The following is a 15,434-nucleotide window of genomic DNA, read 5'->3' on the forward strand; positions in this document are numbered from 1 at the left end:
AACTTAAACCCACTAAGATTGGGGCGAAACTCATAAAGAGAAAATTAAACAGGAAATGGTAGTTGGGTCAAAGATGTAGTAGAGGGGTCAGACAGGAAGTGGAGGGAAACGGACCTCTTCTGAGATGGCTGACCCACAGGAAGTACTTTGTCTTCATAGAACCTCTTCATGGCAAACCTGTCCAGGGCCTGATCAGCACTAAGCAAACAGAGACAAACATTTGGTCAGCACCCGTACCCTGCCTACCGCTCAGTCATATCTTCACACCTCTTCAAAGAACTCTATTTTGATCATGTTAAAAAAAAGAGAATGTGACCCAAATACAACCAATAGCAGATTGAAGGAGCAAAGCTGGTACTCTGAGAACATTGGACCTTTAAGTGAACTCACAGTGTTATGTTTCTTTGTACTGTATGCCATTGATTGAATTAGGGCCTGCTTTGTGGAAGAAGTCCTGAACACTGGTGCACAGTTGGCACATGTTGGGTAGGGAGGGGGAATGTGATGATCAGCGGATAACATGAATCTTGTGACTCTTTATCATCTGTTGATTTGTTGACCGCCCTACTCTGCTCTACTTGACTTTTTTTCTCTCTCACTCCCCTCTCTCTCTTTCTTCTCTCTAGCCTCTTTCTCGCACTCGCTCTCTCTCACCTCTTTCTCTCACCCTCTCTCTCGCCTCTTTCTCTCACCCTTCTCTCTCGCAACCTCTCTCTTTCTCGCACCCTCTCTCTTTCTCGGCACCCTCTCTCTTTCTCGGCACCCTCTCTCTCTCTCTTTCTCGCCCCCTCTCTCTCTCTCTTTCTAACATCCTCTCTCTCTCTTTCTGTCACCCTCTCACACCCTCTCTCTCTCGCACCCTCTCTCTCACACACCCTCTCTCTCTCTTTCTCTCACCCTCTCTCGCACCCTCTCTTTCTCTCTCGCACTCTCTCTCGCACCCTCTCCCGCACCCTCTCTCACATCCTCTCTCTCTCTCTTGCACCCTCTCTCTCCCTCTCTCTCTCACACCCTCTCTCCCTCCCTCTCTCATTCTTTCTCGCACTGTCTCTCTCAATCTCGCACCCTCTCTCTCTTTCTCGCACCCTCTCTCGCACCCGCTCTCGCACGGCTTTTGCACCCTCTCTCTTTTTTGTACCCTCTCTCGCACCCTCTCTCTCTCATGCACCCTCTCTCTCGCACCCTCTCTTTTTCTCTCTCGCACCCTCTCTCTTTCTCGCACCCTCTCTCTCTCTTTCTCGCACCCTCTCTCTCGCACCCTTTCTCTCTCTCGCACCCGCTCTTGCACAGCTTTTGCATCCTCTCTCTTTTTTGTACCCTCTCTCGCACCCTCTCTCTCTCTCTCGCACCCTCTCTCTCCCCCGCACCCTCTCTCTCTCGCACCCTCTCTCTCCCCAGCACCTTCTCTCTCTCGCACCCTCTCTCTCTCTCGCACCCTCTCTCTTTCGTACCCTCTATATCTCTTGCAACCTCTATATCTCTCGCACCCTCTATATGTCTCGCAACCGCTCTCTCTCTCGTCTCTCTCTCGCACCCTCTCCCTCTCTCGCACCCTCTCTCTCTCTTGCACCCTCTCTCTCTCTCTCGCACCCTCTCTCTCTCTCGCACCCTCTCTCTCTCGCACCCTCTCTCACCCTCGCACCCTCTCACACCATCTCACGCACCCTCTCTCTCTCGCACCCTCTCTCTCTCTCTCACCCTCTCTCTCTCTCGCACCCTCTCTCTCTATCACACACCCTCTCTCTCTCTCACACACCCTCTCTCTCTCTCTCACACCCTCTCTCTCTCTCTCTCTCTCTCACACACCCTCTCTCTCTCTCACACACCCTCTCTCTCTCTCTTCCGCACCTTCTCCCGCACCCTCTCCCGCACCCTCTCTCTCTCTCTCGCACCCGCTCTCTCTCTCGCACCCTCTCTCTCTCTCACACCCTCTCTCTCTCTCTCTCTCACACACCCTCTCTCTCTCTCACACACCCTCTCTCTCTCTCTTCCGCACCTTCTCCCGCACCCTCTCCCGCACCCTCTCTCTCTCTCTCGCACCTGCTCTCTCTCTCGCACCCTCTCTCTCTCTCACACACCCTCTCTCTCTCTCTTCCGCACCTTCTCCCGCACCCTCTCCCGCACCCTCTCTCTCTCTCTCACACCCTCTCACACTCTCGCACCCTCTCTCTCTACTCCCCCCCATCTCTCTTATGTATTGTGCCATTAAGTCTCATTGGCTATGTGTTCACCTGGCTGATATGTTGCTGTAATGCATGTATGCTGCCACCACCACTCCTGTTCGCCCTCGGTTCCCCTGCAGAAAGAACATCAAATAAGGATTAGCAATCAGGAAGTATTGCTTTGATATATTGGTCATTCAGAAGATACAGTTGAAGTTGAAGTTATTTCTTTCATCACATTCCCAGTGGGTCAGTAGTTTACATACACTCAATTGCCTTTAAATTGTTTAACTTGGGTCAAACGTTTCGGGTAGCTTCCCACAATAAGTTGGTGGAATTTTGGCCCATTCCTCCTGACAGAGCTGGTGTAACTGAGTCAGGTTTGTAGGCCTCTTTGTTCGCATGCGCTTTTTCAGTTCAGCCCACAAATTTTCAATAGGAATGAGGTCAGGGCTTTGTGATGGCCACTCCAATACCTTGACTTTATGTATGCTTGCGGTCATTGTCCATTTGGAAGACCCATTTGCTACCAAGCTTTATTTAACTTCCTGACTGATGTCTTGAGATATTGCTTCAATATATCCACATCATTTCCCTCCTCATGATGCTATCTATTTTGTGAAGTGCACCAGTCCCTCCTGCAGCAAAGAACCCCCACAACATGATGCTGCCACCCCCGTGTTTCACGGATGGGATGGTGTTCTTCGGCTTGCAAGCATCCCCCTTTTTCCTCCAAACATAACGATGGTCATTATGGCCAAAGAGTTCTATTTTAGTTTCATCAGACCAGAGGACATTTCTCCAAAAAGTATGATCTTTGTCCCTATGTGCAGTTGCAAACCGTAGTCTGTTTTTTTTAATGGCGGTTTTGGAGCAGTGGCTTCTTCCTTACTGAGCGGCCTTTCAGGTTATGTCGATATAGGACTCGTTTTACTGTGGATATAGATACTTTTGTACCTGTTTCCTCCAGCATCTTCACAAGATCCTTTGCTGTTGTTCTGGGATTAATTTGCACTTTTCGTACCAATGTACGTTCATCTCTTGGAGACAGAACGCGTCTCCTTCCTTAGCGGTATGATGGCTGCGTGGTTCCATGGTGTTTATACTTGCGTACTATTGTTTGTACAGATGAGCGTGGTACCTTCAGGCATTTGGAAATTGCTCCCAAGGATGAAGCAGACTTGTGGAGGTCCACAATTTTTTTCTGTGGTCTTGGCTGATTTCTTTTGATTTTCCCATGATGTCAAGCAAAGCGGCACTAAGTTTGAAGGTAGGCCTTGAAATACATCCACAGGTACACCTCCAATTGACTCAAATGATGTCAATTAGTCTATCAAAAGCTTCTAAAGCCATGACTTAATTTTCTGGAATTTTCCAAGCTGTTTAAAGGTACAGTCAACTTAGTGTAAGTACACTTCTGACACACTGGAATTGTGATACAGTGAATTATAAGTGAAATAATCTGTCTGTACACAATTGTTGGAAATATTACTTGTGTCATGCACAAAGTAGATGTTCTAACTGACTTGCCAAAACTATAGTTTGTTTAAAAGAAATTTGTGGAATGGCTGAAAAACTAGTTTTAATGACTCCAACCTAAGTGCATGTAAACCTCCGACTTCAACTGTATATATTGGGAAGGAGACAATGGCCTGAGAACGCCATCTACTGTCTCAGAGCAGCATAAACAGTACAAAGCCCTGATATGGTATGTATGGTAGCTGCAATGTTTCTCAATATGCTTTTGAGGGCTTTAGTTAGAGTACGGTATCACTATCTCACCTTGTTGTGTATTACCACCACATTGTGACTGTCTGCGCTCAGCCAGGTGTCCATGGCCTTACAGATACTGCAGATCTTATCCAGGGCAGGAGCGTGGTGGTCCGGCCAGCCGAAGTCCAACACCTTTGGGTTGAGCTGGTTGATGTCATACCGTTTCTCGCTGAGGTTGAAAAGCTGAAAAAGTTTAAATGTTTAAATCTTTTCTTTGCCATTTCTTTCTTTTCTTTTTACTCTACTGCGAAACAAACACTTGCCAGAGGGGACTGATCTCCTTTAAGCATATGTAATGGTAGGGCAAGCTGATCCTTGATCAGTGGAGCGGCCCTTACTAGGTAGTTGTCTTGGTGTTTGGAGCGCAACATGGAGGCCACCTCGCGGAGGTTTGAGGCGTAGCTGGTCTCTTCCACGCAGCTGGGGAAGGAGACGGAGATGATCCGCTCGGTGATGTAGACCAGGTCCACCTCATAGCTCTCCTCCAGGGCCTGCAGCAGACTCACACTCCTGGGGTAGGGAGAGAGATAAAACTGTATTTTTTACACTTTCCATGGCAATAAAGCTTTGCAAATTAAAATACAGTAAGGGAGGCAGGGTAACGTCAATGTCAAGTCAATTTCAATGACAAGTTGAAAATAGTTGACTTAGAGCTATTTTTCTGTGTGTATTGCATTGGTTTGGCAAAATTTGATTTTTCCTTCGATGCCAATAAAGTGTATTTAGAATGTAATACAGAAAGGGAGAGAGAACAGAGAAGTTCAAGATAAAGACAGAGAGAAAGAGACTGTCTGTTATGCAAAGGGCTATCCATAAAACCCACTATAACCCACTATCTGCAACTGACTGAATACCAGCCAGAGTCTTTGTTAAATCCCATTTCGTAAGGACATGACATCACTAAATCACTGTGGGGTCATGGTAGCCTCCAAACTCCAACAGCTGTCCAGTACATTAAACACACACGCACAAAATGCAGTACATTAAACATGTATGTTTCGCTTGGGAACCGCTGGGATGAAAACAGAGGGGAAAGAGATTGATTCGAGGGATAAACAAAGCCTGATATGAAACTATTCCGCATTCCGTGAGTGTGAGCCTCAGCAGACCACACAAAACATTTTGGTCACTCGCGAAGAACGAGTTGGGGCAGAGCGACCACATGCCTTTTTTCCAATCTGATGTGTCCGGACTGCAATCAGGAGCAAGTGAAACTGACTGGGAGAGCATATGGCTCAGATAGAGTGATTGAGTGTCTACTAGAAATATTTCCCACGTCTCAACTCTGGAATGCCGATTTGGAGGATATTGCTCGTGTGTCTGCTACCGGGAAATACTGGTTTAACAGTGCAAACATGTTGTACATCTGGCACTATGAGAAACGACCTTATTAGTCAAAAGAAATACCAGACCAAGCAATATATCCAAAAGGTTCTCTACTAAACAAATATACTGCATGATTTGTCCTTTCTCCCTCTCCTCACTCTTATTATGTGCTTCATACACTCTCTTATCTTACTACTTTCAGTCCCCCTCCCCCCATAGTCTCTCACTCTCTCTCCTCCTCTCCTTGAGGGTATACAGCTTGTAGAGTTGCGGTTTGGGTCTCCTCCATGTACACCAGCATGCACAGGGCTCCAATCTGCTTCTCATCAGTGCTGCCTTAGCTACAGACCAGGCCGACAGCCTTCTTTCACTTTATCAGCCCAGCGCATATCTCGCTGCGCTCAATTACGCAGCTGCACTGATCGCATTTACGCATTTGAACAAACATAGCCGGTGAAAAATAGCTCTGCTATTGCCACTGCAGATAACACGTCCGTGATAGACATCCTATATAGCGTGCGATGAGGAGAATGTGAGTGAATATGTGTGATAATAATTGTGTGTGTATGTTGCTTTGACGGTAATGTGGCGAGCCAGAGGGAGCACATGATTGGTTGATTTTGTTTCTCAATGTTTTATACAGCTGCATCATTATTAAAAACATCACTTCAGTTGTATCTTTGTCTTGTAGTATATGCTAGTAAAGCACAAAACTGACAACATATGTTATGCCAGGAAGAATCTTACACATAAGAGTAGGCTAGCTATATGTCTGCACAACAGCATGGCTAGGCTATTTTCAGGGCTTGCTGGTTAGCTAGGAGTTGTTCCCTTGACACAAATGGATAATATCAACTTCTGTTTGCTGCATGCCTCTCTCACAATGCATTGCCTCATATTTGGAGCTCCGTAAAAATGTCTAACAAATGGTCTCGGAAATCTCAAAAAAGTACACAGCAGTGCTATATTACCTTACGGCTTCACCCTATGATGTTAATGCTTTTTTTGGCAAGGAAACAAAAGAGTCCTGTATCCAAAATAAGCTCTGCACATTGATAGCTGCTACAGAGACAGACCAATAGGGTCTAATAAAATGGACGCAAGCCTTGGTCGACATCCTTGGTGCGGTTAATGTGAAAAACGTATAGGCCCTGTCAGTAAAACATGGGACAGGACCTGCTATCCTACAGATGTCGGACCTTAATATGACCCATTTCGTCACAGGAGGAAAAAAGTCCTGCTGCAGGAGGATTTTAATGTTGATTTAGTATTTAGAATCGACGCCAGGGGGCAGGTGGAAGCGGTGTTTGTAGGCTATACAATAATTTAGATTGCAGATCCACTGGGCGTCAGTTCAAGTAGCCTATGTAGGCTACGTGCATGCTACAACTTATCTCGTGTGAATTCTTATGTGGATTATAATAAATTGACAATATTTGTAGGGGGTAGACGTATTTTTAATTAGGATTTTTTTTTTTTTTTTTTTACATGAATTGTTTTATTCTATGTTCAAGGCAAGCAAGAGGCTAAATAAATTAATGGTGCCTGTTTGTCCAGTAGGATACAGCTGCTGACAACTGAGCACATATGCCAGAGTGGGCATGGGTTCAAATCCAGTCTACTAATACCCTTAAACATTTTTGAGGAAGTAGTACTTTTGTAGTTACTGTCTGTGCACTGTACTTGTACTCTTACTGAAGTAATTTCCAAAGGAAGTAACTTACTTTTTACTTCGTTACAACTTACCAAATATGTCACTTTATTTACTTAGATTAATATTATTATATTGTTGCTGTCGGATTAAATCCTCCTAACCAAATGTTGTGATATATATTTATTTTCATTAACCAATATTCTTGGTCTCCCTTTACGTCTGTACTGTATGAATGTTTCACAACCCCTTGACCAATAAAATGTATTCAAAATATCTTGTCATCAAAACTCTTCCAATCCATTGGCTCTCAACGTTGTCCGTCAAACACAGTGTTATCTCCGCCATGGCTCTTGAAATGAGGCACATATTTTTGTCTTAATTTTTGTCCTCAGATTTTTTTCCTTGGGTTCTAAGCCAGACTCGATCAGAGGTAAGTCACACTTTAACTACCTTCTGCCTTTGTAATATATATTTCTGGAGTAAGATAAGTATTTCTAAGATATCAGTCTGCTGTTGAAATTGTGTTTTGAGGACAAGCGAATATCAAATGACTAGGTAGAATCTGACAGAAAAAGTTGAATCTCCTGTTTTTAACTTCCCAAACGATCTCTGTCCTGAGCACTCTGGAGCAGGTTTTCATCAAGGATCTCTCTGTACTTCATCAAGGATCTTCATCTTTCTTTCGATCTCGAATACTCTCCCAGTCCCTGCCGCTGAAAAAACTCTCCCCCAGCATGATGCTGCCACCACCATGCTTCACTGTAGGGATGGTGCCAGGCTTCCGCCAGACGTGACGCTTGGCATTCAGGCTAAAGAGTTCAATCTTGGTTTTATCTGACCAGAGAATCTTGTTTCTCATGGTCTGAGAGTCCTTTAGGTGCCTTTTGGCAAACTCCAAGCAGGCCGTCATGTGCCTTTGACTGAGGAGTAGCTTCCAACTGGCCCCTCTACTATAAAGGCCTGATTGTTGGAGTGCTACAGAGATAATTGTCCTTCTGGAAGGTTCTGTAATCTTCACAGAGGAACTCTAGAGCGCTGTCAGAGTGACCATCAGTTTCTTGGTCACCTGCCTGACCAAGGCCCTCTCCCTCGATTGATCGGTGGCCAGCTCTAGGAAGAGTCTTGGTGGTTCCAATCTTCTTCAATTTAAGGTCTTTGCCTCGACACAATCCTGTCTCGGAGCTCTGTGGACAATTCCTTCGACCTCATGGCTTGGTTTTTGCTTTGACATGCACTGTCAACTGTGGGACCTTATATAGACAGGTGTGTGCCTTTCCAAATCATGTCCAATCAATTGAATTTACCACAGGTGGACTGCAATCAAGTTTTATTTTTAATGCATTTGCAAAAATGTCTAAAAACCTGTTTCACTTTGTCATTATGGGGTATTGTGTGTAGATTGATGATTTTTTTTTGATTTCATCCATTTTAGAATAAGGCTGTAACGTAAAACAATTTGGAAAAAGGGAAGGGGTCTGAATACTCTACAAATGCACTGTACTTGAAATGATATCGTTCTACAGTAGGTATATATATGTCAATCAACTGATGGCCCAAATCAGCTCATCAATTTAGTCAGGGAAACACAAACAGTAGATTATTGAGTTTCACACCTTTCATTATGTGACTATTGATAGGCTAATGGGTAGCCTACAAAATATAGCCTATAGGAATATAATTCATTAACAATGGGCCAATTACAACCATCGATGGTACTAGATTATCACCAACTGATGTCTCGTTAAACCATCAATATGCACTGGATTCACCCGCACAGCTGATCTCAATTGCAACCCTTATTGGTTACCTGTACTACTCCCTAAAAGGTGATGTCAGTGTTACCTTAGTAAGACATCAGTTAGCGATGAGACAAGATAGTAATTACTAGCGATTGGATACCACGAAAATTGGGGGGAAAAGGGGAGAAAATAAAAAAATATAAAAATAAAAGTAAGACATCAGTATACAATGACGAGATGCTCATGTCTCCGCCCTAACAATATGAATCATCCCAAAGGCAGGAAGGCAGGCGACAAGCTTAGGTCTGCATATTAAGCCCATAGAAACGGTTTGGGCTTATTTGGCAAGAATGACCCATCTCGCTTTGCCTCTTCCTCTCTGCCTTAGTCCTGCTCGAAACCAAAGTCTTTCAACATATGTTCGTCCTCTTGTTGGTATTATCAACAGAACAATGTAGTCCTTTTTGAACAGACTAAGGGCGATTTGTCTATTTTACATGCATTCTGTACAATAGCAATGAAGTATTTCCTTGTTTACCACGGCAATCTACTGTGACACTGTATGAATGGAAACTAATATTGGCGTACTGTTATTTTATTTGTTTACTATTTATGTTATCTAAAAGTGTCTGGTATGCTAATTTCTTATCAAGAAAAATAAGAAATGACCCTTGCCTGTCCATATTTAAAATGTCTAACTACATCGAGTCAATTTGGACAATGCATTATTTGTGCCAGAAGTACTCGGGCCAGAATTGAACCCACACAAACACGCTAGGCCTACAGTATATGTGCGCGCTGAAGGCAGTGGCCCTAATTTCTAAACCACCCCAGGCCACAATTGAACTGAATTTTGACAGTTCATTCGTAACCTTAGGATACACTAGACACTTGTATGTCATAGTCTAGTTTAGACCAATAACTATCTTGTGTTGTTAAGCTATATAAAGTGATAGTTGTCGATGTATATGGCTGAATGTCAGATACATTTTTGTTCATTTGATTGTTGCAGTAATAGGACCTAGGCCTATTGCGAGCAAGAGAGAACATTCTTTTAAGATAGCGAGCCCTCATCCCAATGAATCGAATGCTCCCGAATGGAGAGAAAAATAACTGTACATGTTTAGCCAATCACAAGGCTCACTTGAATTTCCTGATTCATCAGGAAAATTCTCCAAAACAAAAGAGTGATCAAATTAAGATCCGACATCTATACTGTGCGTGGGAGCGATTCAATGAGAAGGAAGGAGTGAACTGTAAAACGAACTGCACGGAAAGATCCCTGAAGAGTGAGTCTACTTTCATATTTTCATTGCATCCCCCTTTTCATGGTTCTTCATATTGGTGAAAGACAGGATTTAAACCGTTTCGAAGTCCCTGTGTGGGGACTTGGTTTCCTTGTTGGGGTTGGCTCGGAGGGAGGGAGAGGAGAGGACAGGAGAAGAGAGAGGAGAACCTTGCAGAACACCATGTGATAAAAGGGTCTTACCTTGATGATCTGCGTCGAGACTCCATACTCTTTGTGGACTTTGTTGAACCCTGAAACAAAAGCAGACATAGAAGCCATGGGTCATTATAGCGAACATTCTTAATAGGCAGACTTAAGAGTTAGGTATCAAACCCAACATACAGTTAAGCTGGTTGACCAAGCACCCAAAATACCCTTGAACTCATAAATCACCAAAAGCATTTCTTTTGCACACATTATTTTGGTGTGTGAACACATGTTTTGGGGCAGATCCATGGGCAGTTATTATAATATACAACAAATGGTTATTTCCCGAAATGGAAATAACCACACAATAAAAGTGAGGAATACACACTAATGTTATCAATCATCATCCATTTCTTCAGTCTGGCTGAGGGTTTAGCGATATGGCCAAAATATCATATCACTGTATTTAAAAAAGATTGGATGGTAATGACTGTATTTAACAGTATTTTATGTTTTTGAATCATAAAAGTTCTACATTTTCTTTATGATAGTGCGTGACCCTAGGGTGGCAACACATATACTCTAAGTGATTTTAATGGATATTTCTCCATTCGGAATGGTTTAACTTCTCTAGGATAGGGGGCAGCATTTTCACTTTGGATGAATAGCGTGCCCAGAGTGAACTGCCTCCCAGATGCTAATATATGCATATTATTATTACTATTGGATATAAAACACGCGGAAGTTTCTAAAACTGTTTGAATGATGTCTGTGAGTATAACAGAACTCATATGTCAGGCATAAACCTGAGAAAAAATCCAAACAGGAAGTGAGAATTCTGAGGCTGGTCGATTTTCAACTCATCACCTATTGAAATCCCAGTGGGATATGGATCTGTTTGCACTTCCTACGCCTTCCACTAAATGTCAAGAGTCTGTAGTACGTTGAATGAAGCTTCTACTGTGATGTGGGGCCGGATGGGAGCTGTTTTAGTCAGTGGTCTGGCAGAGTGCCAGTTCCTGGTCACGCGTATTCCACATGATATCGACTTGCATTCCATTACTTCTCTAGACACAAAGGAATTCTCTGGTTGGAACGTTATTGAATATTTATGATAACAACATCCTAAAGATTGATTCTCTCCTTAGTTTGACAAGTTTATTCGACCTGTAATATAACTTTTTGAAGTTTTTGTCTGACGTTCGCCTGGATCTGCGCGAGCGTTTGGATATGTGTACTATACGTGCTAACAGAAGTAGCTACTTGGACATAAATAATGGACATTATTGAACAAAACAACAATTTATTGTGGAACTAGGATTCCTGGGAGTGCATTCTGATGAAGATCATCAAAGATAAGAGAATATTTATGATGTAATTTCGTATTCCTGTTGACTCCAAAATGGTGGAGAAATGTTGTTTATATCTGAGCGCCGTCTCAGATTATTGCATGGTTTGCTTTTTTTGTAAAGTTTTTTTGAAATCTGACACAGCGGTTGCATTAAGAACAAGTGTATCTTTAATTCTATGTAAAACATGTATCTTTCATCAAAGTTTATGATGATTATTTCTGTTATTTGATGTGGCTCTCTGCAATTTCTCCGGATATTTTGGAGGCATTTCTGAACATGGCGCCAATGTAAACTGAGATTTGTGGATATAAATATGCACATTATCGAACAAAACATACATGTATTGTGTAACATGATGTCCTATGAGTGTCATCTGATGAAGATCATCAAAGGCTAGTGATTAATTTTATCTCTATTTCTGACTCCTATCTTTGGCTGGGAAAATGGCTGTGTTTTTCTGTGGCTATGTACTGACCTACCATACTCGTTTGGTGTGCTTTCGCAGTAAATCCTTTTTGAAATCAGAACATGTTGGCTGGATTTACAACAAGTGTAGCTTTAATTTGGTGTCTTTCATGTGTGATTTCATGAAAGTTTGATTTTTATAGTAATTTATTTGAATATGGCGCTCTGCATTTTCTCTGGCTTTTGGCCAAGTGAGACTATAGCGTCCCACCTAAACTCAGATTTTTGGATATAAATATGAACTTTACCGAACAAAACATACATGTATTGTGTACAGATTAAAGCTACACAACAAGTGTAGCTTTAATCTGGTGTCTTTCATGTGTGATTTCATGAAAGTTAGATTTTTATAGTAATTTATTTGAATTTGGCGCTCTGCATTTTTACTGGCTTTTTGGCCAAGTGGGACGTTAGCGTCCCACATATCCCAGAGAAGTTTTAACTTCACCCCCACCAAAAAATCATAATTTTCATCATTTCTAGGACTTATTTTTAACCAAATATTGCAATTGCAATTTGACTTGCGATTTAGAGCAAAACACTCAGGTGAACTGTTGGAATCATGGAAATAGAATGACTATTCTATTTCTATAGTTAGAATATAATAGTGGGCACTTTGAATATAGTGTTGTTTGACATGGCAACGAATGAAAATGCCAGGGAGGAGTTATTGTGACAGGGTAGGAACTAAAGTGTTGATAAGTGTTTCCTAGGGGACCCTAAAATCTTTGGCTACATTGAATGTTTTCTCTCTCTTAGCTACTTACATATTCTTGCTCTGCATATTACTCTTTGATTTAGAAGATACTGTTATACAAACAACATGATGATTTAAGTCTACACCATCACTGGTAATATCATGCTGTATAGCTAAATATGTTTGCGCTTACTCAGTACATTTATTAGCTAGCTAGCTATTAGCATTAGTGCTAACAATTAGCATCTCACAAGATTCAGGCCCAACTTGCTAAGAAAAGATAAACTAGCTGTTTGCAGATGTAAGAAACACACTAATAGTGTCATTATAGAACACTCGTGGATTTATATTAAGAAGCAAAGTGAAAACAGCATTGATGTCATCAACATTGTTGCATGTACTGCATTGATCATGCAGACTGAACGCAAGAGTCTCGTGGTCTAGGAACAACAAATGCATTCCTTGAGTGACAGGGGGCGTGGCTAGGTCTGTGTGGAAAGCGCCATGGAGAGAGAGAGAGCGGAGAGAGATGACTCAAGTAGCAAAGTAAACTATAAAAATGGACGTTACAAACAGCGTATCACATTTAACAAACCAAACACTCAAATACCCTTATAGAAGATAAAGTATAAACCTAAACCGGTCCCTGCATTAATACCGGTATATCATAAAATACGGTATACTGCCCAGCCCTAGTCTGGCTAACCACACTAGTTCTTGGATCTCTCTTTCTCTCTACCTCTACCTCTAACCATTCTCATCTTCTCTCACTCTCTTTCTCTCCAACCCTCTCTCTCTCATTAGTACCCTGCAGAGCCAATTTGTTTTGACAACTTCTATCCCTTATTCCCAAGGCCCTTTTCTTTAACAAGTCCCCCGCGTACACATGTGGCTAGGCCGATTGTAGCGACACAAAGTGTAGCCCCAACATCTGTGTCTCTCTCTCTCTCAAGCTAAATGCTTCAGTATGTCGGAAAGCAGGACGGCTATTCAAGTGGAGAGAGAGAGTCGCTAGAGGAGGACAGAAACAAATGAAAGAGAGAGAAAGAGAATGAAAGGACCATCTTGGGCAGGACAGATGTAACCAACAAGGCGGACCAAAACAAACAGTCTAGTCTACAGCTTGATGACTAAAAACTAATAGAGACACTGTAAGACTTCGACGTTGAATTGTGGAAAGTGATTGGTTCCTAATTAGTCAACAACAATGACTGTACAGTTTTATGAGTGTGTGTGTGTGTGTGGGGGGGGGGGGGGGGGGGGGGCTTTTCTGGTGACATTCTAGTACATACAGGCCTAAGTGAAATAAAAGTCTAACTATTTCCAAAATTTCCTCATCACAGAACAACAACCAACTCCAAATAAAATGTCCAGACAATGTTCACTTCATCATACTCCAATCCCCCCTTACACACACACACCTATAACCCCTTGAGCAACAACGAGGAGCAGAGTGGGTTTGGGGAGGTAGCAAGTGGGGGGTCTCCATGGAACCCTGATCAAAACCATCTGGGAGCCTGGCTTTACAAGCAGGCCTTACAAATTAACCAACAGAAAGAAAGAGGTGGGGAGAGAGGGAAAGGATGGGGGCTGGTAGGTCTAAAAAGAAAAGTTTCACAACAAACGACCCGAGATTGAACAGAACAGGAGGAAAGACGGGAAAACTCAGAGGAAAAACAAAAAAGAGACACAAGACAAGAGAACAGGTCATTCGTGTAGCCTACCTCGCCCCCTTCACAGGTACCCCAACCCTCTCCCTCCTCCCTTCCCTCCATTCCTTCTTTCCTACCGTCCTAAACAGGTAGCCTGTACTCCATCGCCAAGCCCCCCGTAGGGAGGACAGACGTCTTCGCAGGGACCCTCCCCGGTTCATCTCTGGAGAGGAGTGAAAGTCTCTCCCTCGCCTTCTCTTCCTCTGTCCTTCTTTCGCTCTCCTGTTCCACCCTCCTCCACAAAACTCCCTTTCTCTTCCAGTGGAGGAATAAAAAAGAAAAAAGGTTTCCGCTATTTCGGTTGAGAGGTTCCAACGGGGCACCACATGCCTATAGCCTCCACCAGACTCTACAGAGTGTTTGCTCTCTTTCTCTCTGGGTTTGTTTTCTCCCTCTTTCCCTCCTTCCCTCCCCTCTCTCTCTCCCTCCCTTTCTCACACACACACACATCCTTGCCCCCCTTTCCCTCTCCAAACCACTCTTCCCTCCTTCCCTCTCTCTCTGTATCTCTTCATCTTCCCCCTCTTGGTCTCTACCTCTCCTCCCCTCCTCCCTCTCTCCTCTCTTCCATGCTGTGATTTTGTAACACTATGCCCCCATGTTCTTTCCCTCCCTAGGGTTAGACCCCTGTCAGCTGACATGCCGCCTTCACCCACTCTCTTCTTGCTCTTCATTAACCCCACTCTTTTCTTGCTCTTCATTAACACCACTCGCTTCCTGCTCTTATTTAACCCCTTCCTGGCTGTGTGTGTGCGCGTGTGTGTGTGTGGTGTGTAAATCATGGAGGGTCCTCTTACTTGTGTGACAGGACATCCGTATAGTTCTTGATAAGGGTAAACTAACCAGCAGTCCAGACTGTCACAGGCCCAACTGAATGAGGTCAGAAACAACAGCAATACCCTTTGGCTTGACATGGAAATCACAGATGACCCCTATCTTGACCTAATCTCCCATGCTGTGATACCTCACTAGAGTTCTTCAATTATTGTTCAGCAGCATTTGTCTAGTCATTGAGCTTATGTCCAAGTAAAGAGGGGAAAAAAACAGATGACTAAACATAACAACAAAACACTAACAAAACTAGGACAGAGAAGTGGGTATTGCACATGTAGTCATATG

At 43.1% G+C, this 15,434-nt stretch overlaps 1 protein-coding gene across 11 annotated transcripts in view; it reads right to left on the minus strand.

The window, feature by feature from the left end:
- tns1b (tensin 1b) overlaps nucleotides 1–15,434 on the minus strand; it is a 268,646-nt gene that overhangs the window by 69,260 nt on the left and 183,952 nt on the right. For 10 of the 11 annotated variants that reach the window (XM_055870385.1, XM_055870386.1, XM_055870384.1 and 7 more), the window contains 5 exons: nucleotides 10,144–10,193; nucleotides 4,274–4,445; nucleotides 3,945–4,118; nucleotides 2,232–2,296; nucleotides 115–198 (listed from right to left, as the gene is read on the minus strand). In XM_055870385.1, coding sequence (XP_055726360.1) covers nucleotides 115–198; nucleotides 2,232–2,296; nucleotides 3,945–4,118; nucleotides 4,274–4,445; nucleotides 10,144–10,193 — 545 coding nt within the window. Of the gene's footprint in view, nucleotides 1–114; nucleotides 199–2,231; nucleotides 2,297–3,944; nucleotides 4,119–4,273; nucleotides 4,446–10,143; nucleotides 10,194–14,392; nucleotides 14,632–15,434 lie in introns of those variants that run through there. The other variant, XM_055870389.1, reaches the window with a different exon arrangement.

This window comes from Salvelinus fontinalis, chromosome 19 (assembly GCF_029448725.1).
Source record: "Salvelinus fontinalis isolate EN_2023a chromosome 19, ASM2944872v1, whole genome shotgun sequence".
Taxonomy (NCBI): domain Eukaryota; kingdom Metazoa; phylum Chordata; class Actinopteri; order Salmoniformes; family Salmonidae; genus Salvelinus; species Salvelinus fontinalis.